This window comes from Pan troglodytes, chromosome 13 (assembly GCF_028858775.2).
Source record: "Pan troglodytes isolate AG18354 chromosome 13, NHGRI_mPanTro3-v2.0_pri, whole genome shotgun sequence".
In the NCBI taxonomy this organism is placed as follows: domain Eukaryota; kingdom Metazoa; phylum Chordata; class Mammalia; order Primates; family Hominidae; genus Pan; species Pan troglodytes.
This window is the reverse complement of record NC_072411.2, coordinates 115,590,400-115,607,157: the sequence shown is the minus strand read 5'-3', so window position 1 is coordinate 115,607,157 and position 16,758 is coordinate 115,590,400. Positions and strand designations below refer to the sequence as shown.

The following is a 16,758-nucleotide window of genomic DNA, read 5'->3' as shown; positions in this document are numbered from 1 at the left end:
ATGCCTGGGTACTCCCTTGTCTGGTACTGATGGGAGATTCAAATGACTCAAGCCTCACCTCACATATGAGAATTCTCACCCTGGCCCTAACCCCCAACCGCAATAAAAACCCCAAGCCAGTCTCCCTTACTTGCTCTCTCAAGCCATTTCAGAAATGCTTGGGAGGTAATGTGCAGCTCTCCTCAGCAAATTCAATTCCACAAGTAGTGAATTTATTCACAGCCTGTGTGTGTGTGTGTGTGTGTGTGTGTGGCATTATCAGTCTGAATATCCAAATCAAATTTAGTTGGGGATCCACCGACCTCTGCAGGTGCCCACTACAGTTCCTTTGTCATAACTTGACATATCCCATTATTATGTTGAGTTTTTTTTTCTTTTCTGTTCTACTTTTTGAGCATTTCCTTCCTTTCTAGCACAAGAAAATGTCCCAAGTGCTCCAGGCCTACCTAGTATTTTCTCTGCCCAGCTCTAGAATCAGACACTTCTCCAAAGAACCCGGTTTCCTTTCCTTTTATTACAGAGTGATATTAGAAATCAAGATCTTAACACTGGATATGTTCATTACTGGTGGAGTGTCACTACTTCTAGGCCCTCCAAGCAGACAGACCTAAAAATATATATATATTTAGATTTAGTTTTTAGTATACATATACACACACACACACACACACACACACATACATACATATTCTGAGTTAGAATCCCATGATCTAAAAAAGATAAAATATAATTTAGTATACATATATACCTACAAATCAATTCTATTTCACCTTTTCTTGGGTCATGGAGCTCTAATTCAAAATTCTGAACACTATTTTCAATAATTTCATACAACCAAAAACAAAGTTATAGGTTTTTCATTACATTTTAAATAAATGTTGATTCACTGTCTAAATATCTACTAAAGAAATTTGAAAACATGTATTTCCTATCAGATTTTTGTCATCCCACAGTGTGTTTTCACTCTTTCATATGCAAACTAGATAATAATCAAAAATTTTAAATTATTATACAATCCTTCTTTATGCAAGGTATAGGTTTAAGGAGAAACACAGTAAGCTAAATGCTCATTAAGATAAAGTTTTTAAGGAAGTAACAATCAGGAATCCAGCTAGAAAACATAAGATGCTTCTTACTGCTCTTAACTCACATCCTAAAGTTTGGTTGGAAATGAATTCTCAAAGCGTAACTGCATCAAATGTTGAAATAAAGAAATATTCAAAATATAAGCACAAAAGTAATATATCTTCTATTTTACATTATAGAGAAACATTTCACATATTTTAAGATATTTTCTCTGTACACATACTTTGAATAAATTCATTCTATAGCTCCATGACACACTACTAATATGTTCAATTTAAAAGGCTAATCTATGCCTGTACACCCAGGATATACCTGATTAGTATGCTACAACAGAAAGAAAGGATTGGTTGGCAATAAATCATTCTTTGTAAGAAGGGTACACAAACAGTTTCCATTCATTAAGTGGTAACCTTGACTTGTTCCACAAGGACACACCTGGAGAGCTCACAGGACTAGGACTACATTCTGTGCCCTAATTTGGAGAGTAGGTTAATTGAGCCTTGGTTTAGACTTGTATAATGGATATTTGAGAGTCACTTTGGCCTCTTAGCAGTTTGGGTTTAGAGAATCATGAGTCTTCCACCTTTTGCAATAGGTATCAGATATTTACACAGCTTGTCCTATAACTAGGACTTGCATTGGCTCCATCAATCCTGTGTACCCATTTTGGATTCTGAACAAAATTTAGTGATATAAGGAACAATGTAGAATTTGGAATTTATCCTGAGAATGGTGGCTGCCACATCCAGTTTCCATTGACAAGTATAACAAAATTCTGAAAGAGTATCAAGTATTCAGTATTAGCATTGTCCATGGTAAAACCTGTGGTGACAGCCCAGTGGCAGCAATAGCACTTCCTATTTAAATTTGACTTTCTCAAATTGTAGTGAATCTACCACCTTCAACAGCAGATTTGGTTGAGAGAGAAAAGCTATTTATAAATCCTAACTGCTCCGTTTTATTTCTTTTTTTCAATGTTATCTTAAGAGTGGGACTAACTGTTCCATATTAGATATCAAGAAATTAGCTCTTTAGAATTTTCAAATTAAGGTCGCTTCCAAGATGGCTGAAAAGGAACAGCTCCCATCTGCAGCTCCCAGTGTGATCAACACAGAAGACAGATTTCTGCATTTCCAACTGAGGTGCTGGTTCATCCCATTGGGAGTGGTTGGACAGTGGGTGCAGCCCATGGAGGGCAAGCTGAAGCAGGGCAGGGCATTGCCTCACCCAGGAGTGCAAGGGGTTGGGGGATTTGCATTTCCTAGCCAAGGGAAGCCATAACAGACTGTACCTGGAAAAACAAGGCACTTCTGTCCAAATACTGCACTTTTCCCATGGTCTTAGCAACTGACAGACCAGGAGATTTTCTCCCGTGCCTGGCTCAGCGGGTCTGACGCCCACAGAGCCTTGCTCACTGCTAGCACTGTAGTCTGAGATTGACCTGCGAGGCTGCAGCCTGGTGGGAGGAGGGACGTCTGCCATTGCTGAGGCTTCAGTAGGTAAACAAAGCAGCTGGGAAGCTCAAACTGGGAGGAGCCCACCGCAGCTCAGCAAGGCCTACTGCCTCTATAGACTCCATCTCTGTGGGCAGGGCATAGCTGAACAAAAGGCAGCAGAAACTTCTGCAGACTTAAACCCCATGTCTGACAGCTCTGAAGAAAGCAGTGGTTCTCCCAGCATGGCATTCGAGCTCTGAGAACGGACGGACTGCCTCCTCAAGTGGGTCCCTGATCCCCGTGCAGCCTGACTGGGAGACACCTCCCAGTAGGGGCTGACTGATACCTCATATAGGCAGGTGCCCCTCTGGGACAAAGCTTCTAGAAGAAGGATCAGGCAGCAATATTTGCTGTTCTGCAATATTTGCTGTTCTACAGCCTCTGCTGGTGATACCGAGGCAAACAGGGTCTGGAGTGGACCTCCAGCAAACCCCAACAGACCTGCAGCTAAGGGGCCTGACTGTTAGAAGGAAAACTAACAAACAGAAATAGCATAAACTTCAAAAAAAAGGACACCCACACAAAAACCCCATCTGAAGTTCACTAACATCAAAGACCAAAGGTAGATAAAACCACAAAGATGGAGAGAAACAAGAGCAGAAAAGTAGAAAATTCTAAAAACCAGAGTGCCTCTTCTCCTCCAAAGGATCACAACTCCTCACCAGCAATGGAACAAAACTGGATGGAGAATGACTTTGACGAGTTGACAAAAGTAGGCTTCAGAAGGTTGGTAATAACAAACTTCTCCAAGCTAAAGGAGCGTGGTCTAACCCATCGCAAGGAAGCTAAAAACCTTGAAAAAAGGTTAGATGAATGGCTAACTATAATAAACAGTACAGAGAAGACCTTAAATGACCTGATGGAGCTGAAAACCACAGCACGAAAACGTTGTGATGCATGCACAAGCTTCAGTAACCAATTCAATCAAGTGGAAGAAAGGATATCATTGATTGAAGATCGACTTAATGAAATAAAGTGAGAAGACAAGATTAGAGAAAAAGAGTAAAAAGAAATGAACAAAGCCTCCAAGAAATATGGCACTATGTGAAAAGACCAAATCTATATTTGATTGGTGTACCTGAAAGTGACGGGGAGAATGGAACCAAGTTAGAAAACACTCTTCAGGATATTATCCTGGAGAACTTCCCCAACCTAGCAAGGCAGGCCAACATTCAAATTCAGGAAATACAGAGAACACCATAAAGGTACTCCCCAAGAAGAGTAACCCTAAGACACATAATCGTCAGATTCACCAAAGTTGAAATGAAGGAAAAAATGTTAAGGGCCGCCAGAGAGAGAGGGCAAGTTACATACAAGGGGAAGCTCATCAGACTAACAGCAGATCTCTCGGCAGAAACCCTACAAGCCAGAAGAGAGTGGGGGCCAATATTCGACACTCTTAAAGGAAAGAATTTTCAACCCAGAATTTCATATCTAGCCAAACTAAGTTTCATAAGTGAAGGAGAAATAAAATCCTTCACAGACAAGCAAATGCTGAGGGGTTTTGTTACCGCCAGGCCTGCCTTACAAGAGCTCCTGAAGGAAGCACTAAACATGGAAAGGAACAACCAGTACCAGCCACTGCAAAAACATGCCAAATTGTAAAGACCATCGATGCTATGAAGAAACTGCATCAATTAATGGGCAAAATAACCAGCGAACATCATAATGACAGGATTGAATTCACACATAACAATATTAACCTTAAATGTAAATGGGCTAAATGACCCAATTAAAAGACACAGACTGGCAAACTGGATTAACACTCAAGACCCATCAGTGTGCTGTATTCACGAGACCCATCTCAAATAAAGGGATGAAGGAAGAGCTACCAAGCAAATGGAAAGCAAAAAAAAGCAGGGGTTGCAATCCTAGTCTCTGATAAAATGACTTTAAAACCAACAAATATCAAAAGAGACAAAGAAGGCCATTACATAATGGTAAAGGGATCAATTCAACAAGAAGAGCCAACTATCCTAAATATATATGCACCCAAAACAAGAGAACCCAGATTCATAAAGGAAGTCCTTAGAGACCTATAAAGAGACTTAGACTCCCACACAATCATAATGGGAGACTTTAACACCCCACTGTCAACATTAGACAGATCAACGAGACAGAAGGTTAACAAGGATATCCAGGACTTCAACTCAGCTCTTCACCAAGCAGACCTAACAGACATCTACAGAACTCTCTACCCTAAATCAAAAGAATATACATTCTGCTCGGCAACACATCACGCTTATTTTAAAATTGACCATATAATTGGAAGTAAAGCACTCCTCAGCAAATGTAAAAGAATACAAATCACAACAAACTGTCTCTCAGACCACAGACCACAGTGCAATCAAATTGGAACTCAGGATTAAGAAACTCACTCAAAACCACACAACTACATGGAAACTGAAGAACCTGCTCCTGAATGACTACTGGGTACATAACGAAATGAAGGCAGAAATAAAGATGTTCTTTGAAATCAATGAGAACAAAGACACAACATACCAGAATCTCTGGGACACATTTAAAGCAGTGTGTAGAGGAAAATTTAGAGCACTAAATACCCGCAAGTGAAAGCAGGAAAGATCTAAAATCAACACCCTAACATCACAATAAAAAGAACTAGAGAAGCAAGAACAAACACATTCAAAAGCTAGCAGAAGGCAAGAAATAACTAAGATCAGAACAGGACTGAAGGAGATAGAGACACAAAAAAACCCTTCAAAAAATCAAAGTATCCAGGAGCTGGCTTTTTGAAAGATCAACAATATTGACAGACCACTAACAAGACTAATAAAGAAGAAAGGAGAGAAGAATCAAATAGATGCAATAAAAAAATGATAAAGGGGATATCCCCACCGATCCCATAGAAATACAAACTACCATCAGAGAATACTATAAACACCTCTATGCAAATAAACTAGAAAATTTAGAATAAATGGATAAATTCCTGGACACATACTCTCTCACAAGAATAAACTAGGAAGAAGTTGAATCTCTGAATTGACCAATCACAGGCTCTGAAATTGCGGCAATAATTAATAACCTACCAACCAAATAAAGTCCAAGATCAGACAGATTCACAGCCAAATTCTACCAGAGGTACAAAGAGGAGCTGGTACCATTCCTTCTGAAACTATTCCAATCAATAGAAAAAGAGGGAATCCTCCCTAACTCATTTTATGAGGCCAGCATCATCCTGATACCAAAGCTGGGCAGAGACACAACAAAAAAAGAGAATTTTAGACCTATATCCCTGATGAACATCGATGTGAAAATCCTCATTAAAATACTGGCAAACCGAATCCAGCAGCACATCAAAAAGCTTATCCACCATGATCAAGTGGGCTTCAGCCCTGGGATGCAAGGCATATGCAAATCAATAAATGTAATCCATCACATAAACAGAACCAACAACAAAAACCACATGATTATCTCAATAGAGGCAGAAAAGGCCTTTGACAAAATTCAACATCACTTCATGCTAAAATCTCTCAATAAACTAGGTATTGATCGAACATACCTCAAAATAATAAGAGCTATTTATGACAAACCCACAGCCAATATTATACTGAATGGGCAAAAACTGGAAGCATTCCCTTTGAAAACTGGCCCAAGACAACGATGCCCTCTCTCACCACTCCTATTCAACATAGTTGGAAGGTGGCAGTTCTGGCCAGGACAATCGGGCAAGAGAAGGAAATAAAGGGGATTCAATTAGAAAAAGAGGGAGTCAAATTGTCCCTGCGTGCAGATGACATGATTGTATATTTAGAAAACCCCATCATCTCAGCCCAAAATCTCCTTAAGCTGATAAGCAACTTCAGCAAAGTCTCAGGATACAAAATCAATGTGCAACAATCACAAGCATTCCTATACACCAATAACAGACAAACAGAGGGCCAAATCATGAGTGAAATCCCATTCACAATTGCTTCAAAGAGAATAAAATACCTAGGAATCCAACTTACAAGGGATGTAAAGGACATCTTCAAGGAGAACTAAAAACCACTGCTCAATGAAATAAAAGAGGACACAAACAAATGGAAAAACATTCCATGCTCATGGATAGGAACAATCAATATCTTGAAAATGGCCATACTGCCCAAGGTAATTTATAGATTCAATGCCTTCCCCATCAAGCTACCAATGACATTCTTCACAGAGTTAGAGAAAACTACTTTAAAGTTCATATGGAACCAAAAAAGAGCCTGCATAGCCAAGACAATTCTAAGCAAAAAGAACAAAGCTGGAAGCATCAGGATACCTGACTTCAAACTATACTACAAGGCTACAATAACCAAAATAGCATGGTACCAGTACCAAAACAGATATATAGACCAATGGAACAGAACAGAGGCCTCAGAAATAACACCACACATCTACAATCATCTGATCTTTGACAAACCCGACAAAAACAAGAAATGGGGAAAGGATTCCCTATTTGATAAATGGTGCTGGGAAAACTGGCTAGCCATATGCAGAAAGCTGAAACTGGATCCCTTCTTTACACCTTATACAAAAATTAATTCACGATGGATTAAATACTTAAATATAAGGCCTAAAACCATAAAAACTCTAGAACAGAACCTAGGCAATACCATTTAGGACATAGGCATGGGCAAAGACTTTGTGACTAAAACACCAAAAGCAATGGCAACAAAAGCAAAAATTGACAAATGGGATCTAATTAAACTAAAGAGCTTCTGCACAGCAAAAGAAACTACCATCAGAGTGAACAGGTAACCTACACAATGGGAGAAAATGTTTGCAATCTACCCATCTGACAAAGAGCTAATATTCAGAATCTACAAATAACTTCAACAAATTTACAAGAAAAAAACGAAGTATATGAACAGATACTTCTCAAAAGAAGACATTTATGCAGCCAACAGAAACGTGAAAAAATGCTCATCATCATTGGTCATCAGAGAAATGCAAATAGAAACCATAATGAGATACCATCTCACACCAGTTACAATGGCGATCATTAAAAAGTCAGGAAACAACAGATGCTGGAGAGGATGTGGAGAAATAGGAATGATTTTACACTGTTGGTGGGAGTGTAAATTCATTCAACCATTGTGGAAGACAGTGTGGTGATTCCTCAAGGATCTAGAAGCAGAAATACCATTTGACCCAGCGATCCCATTACGGGGTATATACCCAAATTATTATAAATGATGCTACGATACAGATACATGCACATGTATGTTTATTGCAGCACTGTTCACAATAGCAAGGACTTGGAAGCAACCCAAATGTCCATCAATGATAGACTGGATTAAGAAAGTGTGGCACATATACATCATGGAATACTATGCTGCCATAAAAAAGGATGAGTTCATGTCCTTTGACATGAACATGGATGAAGCTGGAAACCATCATTCTCAGCAAACTATCACAGGTACAGAAAACCAAACACTGCATGTTCTCACTCATAGGTGGGAATTGAACAATGAGAACACATGGACACAGGGTAGGGAGCGTCACACACCAGGGCCTATCATGGGGTGTGGGGCTGGGAGAGGGATAGCATTAAGAGAAATACCTAATGTAAATGACGATGGGTGTAGCAAACCAACATGGCACTTGTAAACCTATGTAACAAACCTGTACGTTGTGCACATGTACCCTAGAACTTAAAGTATAAAAAAATAGAATTTTCCCATTAATAAAGATTTTCTAAATTGGGATATTTTTAGGGTGAAAGTGGAATTTATTAAAAATTACCCTGTGCAAATAGGTGTAAATCAGGATTGCTGGAACAAATGAGGACATAGAGCATCCTGTAACATGAAAGAAGACAGGAAGATATTCCATCCAATAGAACAAAGAAGTGAAAAGAGTTCTGTGCCTGAGGGACGAGATGCCTGAGGGACGAGGTAACAATAGGTCAGACATGAGTCCTACTTTATCTACCAAGTGAAAAATGCAAGTGGGGCCAGTTGGAAATGAAGGGCAATAAAGCCAGATACTCTAGGGATACTCCAGGAATATAAGTATACTTGCTGTTAGCTTTTCAGGCAATAGCCTAGGAAAATTGACAACCCCTTAAAGAGTCCTTCATATTTTACATTGCGCTAGAAAAACATACTACTCTCCAGGTCATGTTGAAAATGGACTGAAAAAGGTATATCTGTGTAGATGGACCCTAACTGGTGTTCATGGCTTGTATTTGCAATATAGAGAAATCAGAAGCCTCAACCACCTCAGTGGGGTACATGGAAATGTTAATATTTGATGTACTGGAGCAGAAAAAAAGCTAGGGTTAGGATAATGAGGCCACAGATATAAAGGAGTTTACAGATAATGTGGCAGAGGCCATGGATTTAGCAAGGTGTGTTGGGTTCACATACAAAAGAACTACCCAGGAACTATCCAGGAGCTATCCAGAACTATCCAGGTTTCATGTACCTGGACACCAACCTAATCAAACAAGTCACAGTACACTGGAGAGTGAATATAGCCTGTAGACTTTAAGCTATATGGATAGACAAGTAACTTTTTTACTAGGAACCATCTGGGGAAGAATAAAACGGGCATGCCATTTGAAGGAAGAAAATGAGCACTAATAACTATGTTTTAGCTAAACATTCAGTTAATATAATATTCAAACACTCTGTGTTAAACCCAAAGAGACTGGTTTAACTCACAAAGATTGGGATAGTCTTTAATATGCAGGTTATCTTTTCTTTTGTCTTCAGCAGGAGTAGGAGTTCAAAGACAAAACCAGTTGCAGATAATAAAGATATATTTCTTTGCACATCTGAACAGTAGTGTGCAAAATTCAACTCTAACTCATAGATCAAATGATTTTAACTTTTTAAACATGTTTTAATCTTGTACACATATCAATCATAAGGCAAATAATTTAGTCCTATTTAATAAGTGAGTAAAAAGAAATATTTAAATAACCTGAATCCTCACTTGGCTGTTTTACAACACAACTGGAATTCATACCAGCCATTCCCAGTTCTTAGCTCTTTCCACTAAATCATCAAGGAGCAACTTGAAACACAAATATTGTACATGGTATATGGGAGATAAGCATGAGACCAGGAGGACTAAAGAGAGTAAGATGGGTAGCAAAAGTTTAAGCTTGGCCCGTCTGGAATAGGAAATAGGAAGAGATCTGAATCTAGCTCCTAATACCTCAGAATATAGAATAAAGAAAGCCTTTTGTTAGGAGACTGGGGAAGACAGATTAGATGAAAAGAAGCAAGGGTATGAAATTCTGAAGGTTTGATTATAATGCCATAAAATTTAAATTATTGTTAAACTCATTTGTATTAGTTCATTCTCACACCACTATGAGGAAATACCCGAGACTGGGTATTTTATAAAGAATAGAGGTTTTAGGGTAAAAAAAAAAAAAAAAAAAAAAAAAAAAAGACTAGAGGTTTAATTGGCTCAAGTTCCACATGGCTGGGGAGTCCTCATGAAATTTACAATCGTGGTAGAAACCTCTTCAGAGGGTGGCAGGAAAGAGAATGAGTGCAAGCAAAAGAAATGCCAGATGCTTATACAACCACCAGATCTCTTGAGACTCACTCAATTATCATGAGAACAGCATGGGAGAAACCACCCCCATGATTAAGTTATCTCCACCTGTTCCCGCCCTTGACACGTGGGGATGATTACAATTCAAGGTGAGATTTGGATGGGGACACAGCCAAATCATATTATCATTGTATCCAATATTACTTAAAATTCAAACATTCAAAACACAAAATTAAATTCAAGCACAAGGGGCATCAAGACAATGATGTTTTGCATTTTCGAAGCTAAGAATTTCACTCAAAAGACAAAATAAACTTGATTAAAGCATGTCTTGACAAATAAAATTATTCAAAAGAGTATTATCATCATGTAAGCTTTTGTAGCTTCTCAAAGTTTGGCCAAAAATGAAAATCTCCAGAAAACAATAATAGAATGTTAAGCATAGTTGCACTTTTACATATTCTAAAAAAACTGATAAATGGTTTTAAAGTGGCATATAAACATTTTGTTTCTTTTTCTTAAATTTTTATGCCAAAGGTATCTCACCCACTACCCTAGGCCTAAGCCTATACAAAAACCCTAAAAGGATGTCAAGCATTAGCAAAAATAACCAAAAACTTGAGTCAGTACCTATGAGGGAGTTTTTATTTATTAAAATATCTCATATAAGTTTCACAGCAATCTTAAATGGTATGTCTTTGGTCTTTGCAGCTACATTTTATATATGAGAAATCTGAGCTCCAATTTGTTTAAATGACTCTCCTAAGGTTAATGTTTACAGCTGTCAAAGCTGGCATTTAAACCCAAGTTTGACCACAATGGCTAAGTTTTTTCTTCTAACTACAATTTAATAATCTGCTATAAATTTATGTCTCAATTAAATGATATTTAATTTAATTTTTTTGAGACACTGTCTCACTCTGTTGCCTAGGCTAGAGTGCAGTGGTATGGGGCCATCTCGGCTCACTGCAACCTCCACTCCCGGGTTCAAATGATTCTCATGCCTCAGCCTCCCACGTAGCAGGGATTACAGGCCTGTGCCACCACACCCGGCTATTTGTTTTTTGGGGTTTTTTTTGTATTTTTAGTAGAGACAGGGTTTGACCATATCGGCCAGGCTGGTCTCAAACTCCTGGCCTCAAATGATCCACCTACCTTGGTCTCCCAAAGTGCTGGGATTACAGGCATGAGCCACCGCCCCTGGCCTAATTTTATAATAATCTTTATAGGTAGTTAAATGGAGAAATACTTTTTCTGAATGTTTCCAAATGGATCTCTTTTACATGAAAGTTGGTTGAAAATGTTTTAAAATTAATCTCAGAAACAAAATCAGTATTTCTACTTGTATTATTAAAAAAATGATTAAAAGATCATTTTAAGTTAGCTTTGACTATATCTTTACCTGCCCAACTACTTTGTCTCTTTCCAAGGAGGTCAGCATTTTCTCCTTCAGTAAAGTGTGGTGTTTCTCATGTAACACCCTTATAGTCGGTTCATAAGACGCATAATGTAACTTCAACCTATAAAAAATAAAGTCAATAGCATCTTAAGGGGTTATTGAGTTAAATCAGTAATTTCCATCTAACATCAAAACCTTTTTTTCTTTTTCTTTTTTGCTGTGAAATAAAAATGAATAATCATATAAAGGTCAACACACTACAGCCAAGAGGCACAAAAAGCATACAACTTCACTGCAACTTGAGGGTGGAGGGTGCAGTGAGGGAGCAAATCACATGTCTTAACTAGTTCTCTATTTCCTACTAGCACCTTTTGCTGTGTCCAAGTATGTACTCAGAAGATTGCTGCTACCCATGAAATTTTTAAAAATGCAATTCCTTTTGTCAATTTGGAAATAACTATCAGAAAGACAAGGGCCACAAATAATAGATGATTAAACAGGGAGTGTCATTCACATCAAAATAAACTAAAGGATAGTCTTTAAAACAAGTTTGGCTAATCTTGTATTTTAAAAATTAAGTATAAAAACATTTTGATATCTAAACAGAAGGAATAATTCAGCCTAGTATATAATATACCTTTAAAAAATCTGTTTTATTTGAAAATGACCTCAAAATCTTTTTATTGAAGTGTAATTTACATAGATAAAACATACAGGTCTTAAGCGTTACAGTTCAGAGTTTTGAGAAATGCACACCCAAGTAGTATACATTATCAAAATATGAAGCATGTCTAACACCCCAGAAAATTCTAGAACTTCATTTATTTGGTATCATATAACATGTTCTCTTTTTTAACTAGTTTATTTCACTCAGTATAATGTTTCTTTAGATTATTCCATATTACTTTACACAGCAATACTTCACTCCTTTTTACTGTGAGTAGTATTCCCTTGTATGTATGTATATTCCACAATGCGGTTATCCAATATTTTGCTGATGAAAACTTGAGTGGATTTTAGTTTGGGCTATCATGAATAAGGCCTCTTTAAACATTTTTATATAAGTCATGTAATATTTTTGGTCATATATCTTCATTTATTTTAGATAAATACCCAGGAGTTTAATTGCTGGGTTATAATTTATACTTCCAACAACCCTATATGACAGTCCTGGATGCTCTACATTATTGCCAGCCTCTGGTGATATCAGTCTATTAAGAGTTTATCCATCTTATTATCAAATTCGTCAGTTTTATTACATTTTCCATTAACCAACATCTGACTTTGTTGATTTTTTGTTTGTCCATTTGCTATTTTATTGATTTCAGCTCTTATTTTTCATTTCTTCATGTTTCTTGGTTGTAATTTGCTCTTTTTAAGCTTCTAAGATGACATCATTGGTTTTAAAACTTTATTTTCTAAAATAAGCATTTAAAGCCATCAATTTCAATTTAAGCTGCATTGGCTGCATTTCAATATACTGCATTTTTAATCATTCAGTTCAAAATATTCTATAATTTTCTTCTTTGCCTCATGGATTATTCAAAGTATACTACTTAATTTCCAAATATTTGAGAAATCCCCTGAGATTTTTAAAAATTGATTTCTAATTTTATTTGGTTGTGGTCAGAAAACATTCTATGTATGACATCAATCCTTTGAAACATATAGAGACTTGTTTTATGGCTCAGTATACGATCTATTTTAGTGACAATTCCATGTGCACTGGAAAGAGCAAAGTAGAAGGAAATACAGAGAATGCCACAAAGATACTCCTCGAGAAGAGCAACTCCAAGACACATAATTGTCAGATTCACCAAAGTTGAAATGAAGGAAAAAATGTTAAGGGCAGCCAGAGAGAAAGGTCGGGTTAGTCACAAAGGGAAGCCCATCAGACTAACAGCTGATCTCTTGGCAGAAACTCTACCAGCCAGAAGAGAGTGGGGGCCAATATTCAACATTCTGAAAGAAAAGAATTTTCAACCCAGAATTTCATATCCAGCCAAATTAAGCTTCATAAGTGAAGGAGAAATAAAATCCTTTACAGACAAGCAAATGCTGAGAGATTTTGTAATGACCAGGCCTGCCCTAAAAGAGCTCCTGAAGGAAGCACTAAACATGAAAAGGAACAACCGGTACCAGCCACTGCAAAAACATGCCAAATTGTAAAGACCATCGAGGCTAGGAAGAAACTGCATCAACTAACGAGCAAAATAAACAGCTAACATCACAATGACAGGATCAAATTCACACATAAGAATATTAACCTTAAATGTAAATGGGCTAAATGCTCCCGTTAAAAGACACAGACTGGCAAACTGGATAAGGAGTCAAGACCCATCATTGTGTTGCATTCCGGAAACCCATCTCACATGCAGAGACACACATAGGCTCAAAATCAAGGGATGGAGGAAGATCTACCAAGCAAAACAAAAAAAAAGCAGGGGTTGCAATCCTAGTCTCTGATAAAACAGACTTTAAACCAACAAAGATCAGAAGAGACAAAGAAGGCCATTACATAATGATAAAGGGATCAATTCAACAAGAGCTAACTATCCTAAATATATATGCACCCAATACAGGAGCACCCAGATTCTTAAAGCAAGTCCTTAGAGACCTACAAAGAGACGTAGACTCCCACACAATCATAATGGGAGACTTTAACACCCCACTGTCAACATTAGACAGATCAACGAGACAGAAAGTTAACAAGGATATCCAGGAATTGAACTCAGCTCTGCACCAAGCGGACCTAATAGACATCTACAGAACTCTCCACCCCAAATCAACAGAATATACATTCTTTTCAGCAACACACTGTACTTATTCCAAAATTGACCACACAGTTGGAAGTAAAGCACTCCTCAGCAAATGTAAAAGAACAGAAATTATAACAAACTATCTCTCAGACCACAGTGCAGTCAAACTAGAACTCAGCATTAAGAAACTCACTGAAAACCGCTCAACTACATGGAAACTGAAGAACCTGCTCCTGAATGACTACTGGGTACATAACGAAATGAAGGCAGAAATAAAGATGTTCTTTGAAACCAATGAGAACAAAGATACAACATACCAGAATCTCTGGGACACATTTAAAGCAGTGTGTAGAGGGAAATTTATAGCACTAAATGCCCACAAGAGAAAGCAGGAAAGATCTAAAATTGACACCCTAACATCACAATTAAAAGAACAAGAGAAGCAAGAGCAAACACATTCAAAAGCTGGCAGAAGGCAAGAAATAACTAAGATCAGAGCAGAACTGAAGGAAATAGAGACACAAAAAACCCTTCAAAATATCAATGAATCCAGGAGCTGATTTTTTGAAAAGATCAACAGAATTGAGAGACCACTAGCAAGACTAATAAAGAAGAAAAGAGAGAAGAATCAAATAGACACAATAAAAAATGATAAATGGGATATCACCATCGATCCCACAAAAATACAAACTACCATCAGAGAATACTATAAACACCTCTATGCAAATAAACTAGAAAATCTAGAAGAAATGGATAAATTCCTCGACATATACACCCTCCCAAGACTAAACCACTAAGAAGTTGAATCTCTGAATAGACCAATCACAGGCTCTGAAATTGAGGCAATAATTAATAGCTTACCAACCAAAAAAAGTCCAGGACCAGAAGGATTCACAGCCGAATTCTACCAGAGGTACAAGGAGGAGCTGGTACCATTCCTTCTAAAACTATTCCAATCAATAGAAAAATAAGGAATACCTTCCTAACTCATTTTATGAGGACAGCATCATCCTGATACCAAAGCCTGGCAGAGACACAACAAAAAAAAGAGAATTTTAGACCAATATCCCTGATGAATATCGATGCAAAAATCCTCAATAAAATACTGGCAAAGCGAATCCAGCAGCACATCAGAAAGCTTATCCATCATGATCAAGTGGGCTTCATCCCTGGGATGCAAGGCTGGTTCAAGATATGCAAATCAATAAACGTCATCCAGCATATAAACAGAGCCAATGACAAAAAAATAGGATTATCTCATTAGAGCAGAAAAGGCCTTTGACAAAACTGAAAAACCTTCATGCTAAAAACTCTCAATAAATGAGGTATTAATGGGACATATCTCAAAATAATAAGAGCTATCTATGACAAACCCACAGCCAATATCATACTGAATGGGCAAAAACTGGAAGCATTCCCTTTGAAAACTGGCACAAGACAGGGATGTCCTGCCTCATCACTCCTATTCAGCACGGTGTTGGAAGTTCTGGCCAGGGCAATCAGGCAGGAGAAGGAAATAAAGCGTATTCAATTAGGAAAAGAGGAAGTCAAATTGTCCCTGCTTGCAGATGACATGATTGTATATCTAGAAAACCCCATTGTCTCAGCCCAAAATCTCCTTAAGCTGATAGGCAACTTCAGCAAAGTCTCAGGATACAAAATCAATGTGCAAAAATCACAACCATTCTTATACACCAATAACAGACAAACAGAGAGCCAAATCATGAGTGAACTCCCATTCACAATTGCTTCAAAGAGAATAAAATACCTAGGAATCCAACTTACAAGGGATGTGAAGGACCTCTTCAAGGAGAACTACAAACCACTGCTCAATGAAATAAAAGAGGATACAAACAAATGGAAGAACATTCCATGCTCATGGGTAGGAAGAATCAATATCGTGAAAATGGCCATACTGCCCAAGGTAATTTATAGATTCAATGCCATCCCCATCAAGCTACCCATGACTTTCTTCACAGAACTGGAAAAAACTACTTTAAAGTTCATATGGATCCAAAAAAGAGCCCAAATTGCCAAGTCAATCCTAAGCAAAAAGAACAAAGCTGGAGGCATCATGCTACCTGACTTCAAACTATACTACAAGGCTACAGTAACCAAAACAGCATGGTACTGGTACCAAAACAGAGATATAGACCAATGGAACAGAACAGAGCCCTCAGAAATAATGCCACATATCTACAACTATCTGATCTTTGACAAACCTGACAAAAACAAGCAATGGGGAAAGGATTCCCTATTTAATAAGTGGTGCTGGGAAAACTGGCTAGCCATATGTAGAAAGCTGAAACTGGATCCCTTCCTCACACCTTATACAAAAATTAATTCAAGATGGATTAAAGACTTAAATGTTAGACCTAAAACCATAAAAACCCTAGAAGAAAACCTAGGCAATACCATTCAGGACACAGGCATGGGCAAGGACTTCATGTCTAAAACACCAAATGCAATGGCAACAAAAGCCAAAATTGACAAATTGGATCTAATTAAACTGAAGAGC

At 37.7% G+C, this 16,758-nt stretch overlaps 1 protein-coding gene across 8 annotated transcripts in view; it reads right to left on the bottom strand.

Annotated features, from left to right (window-relative positions):
• SPAG16 (sperm associated antigen 16) overlaps window positions 1–16,758 on the bottom strand; it is a 1,140,172-nt gene that overhangs the window by 1,058,644 nt on the left and 64,770 nt on the right. For all 8 annotated transcript variants that reach the window (XM_001148592.5, XM_054679316.2, XM_016950433.4 and 5 more), the window contains one exon: window positions 11,485–11,602. In XM_001148592.5, the coding sequence (XP_001148592.1) occupies window positions 11,485–11,602 (118 nt within the window). The remainder of the gene's footprint in view (window positions 1–11,484; window positions 11,603–16,758) is intronic.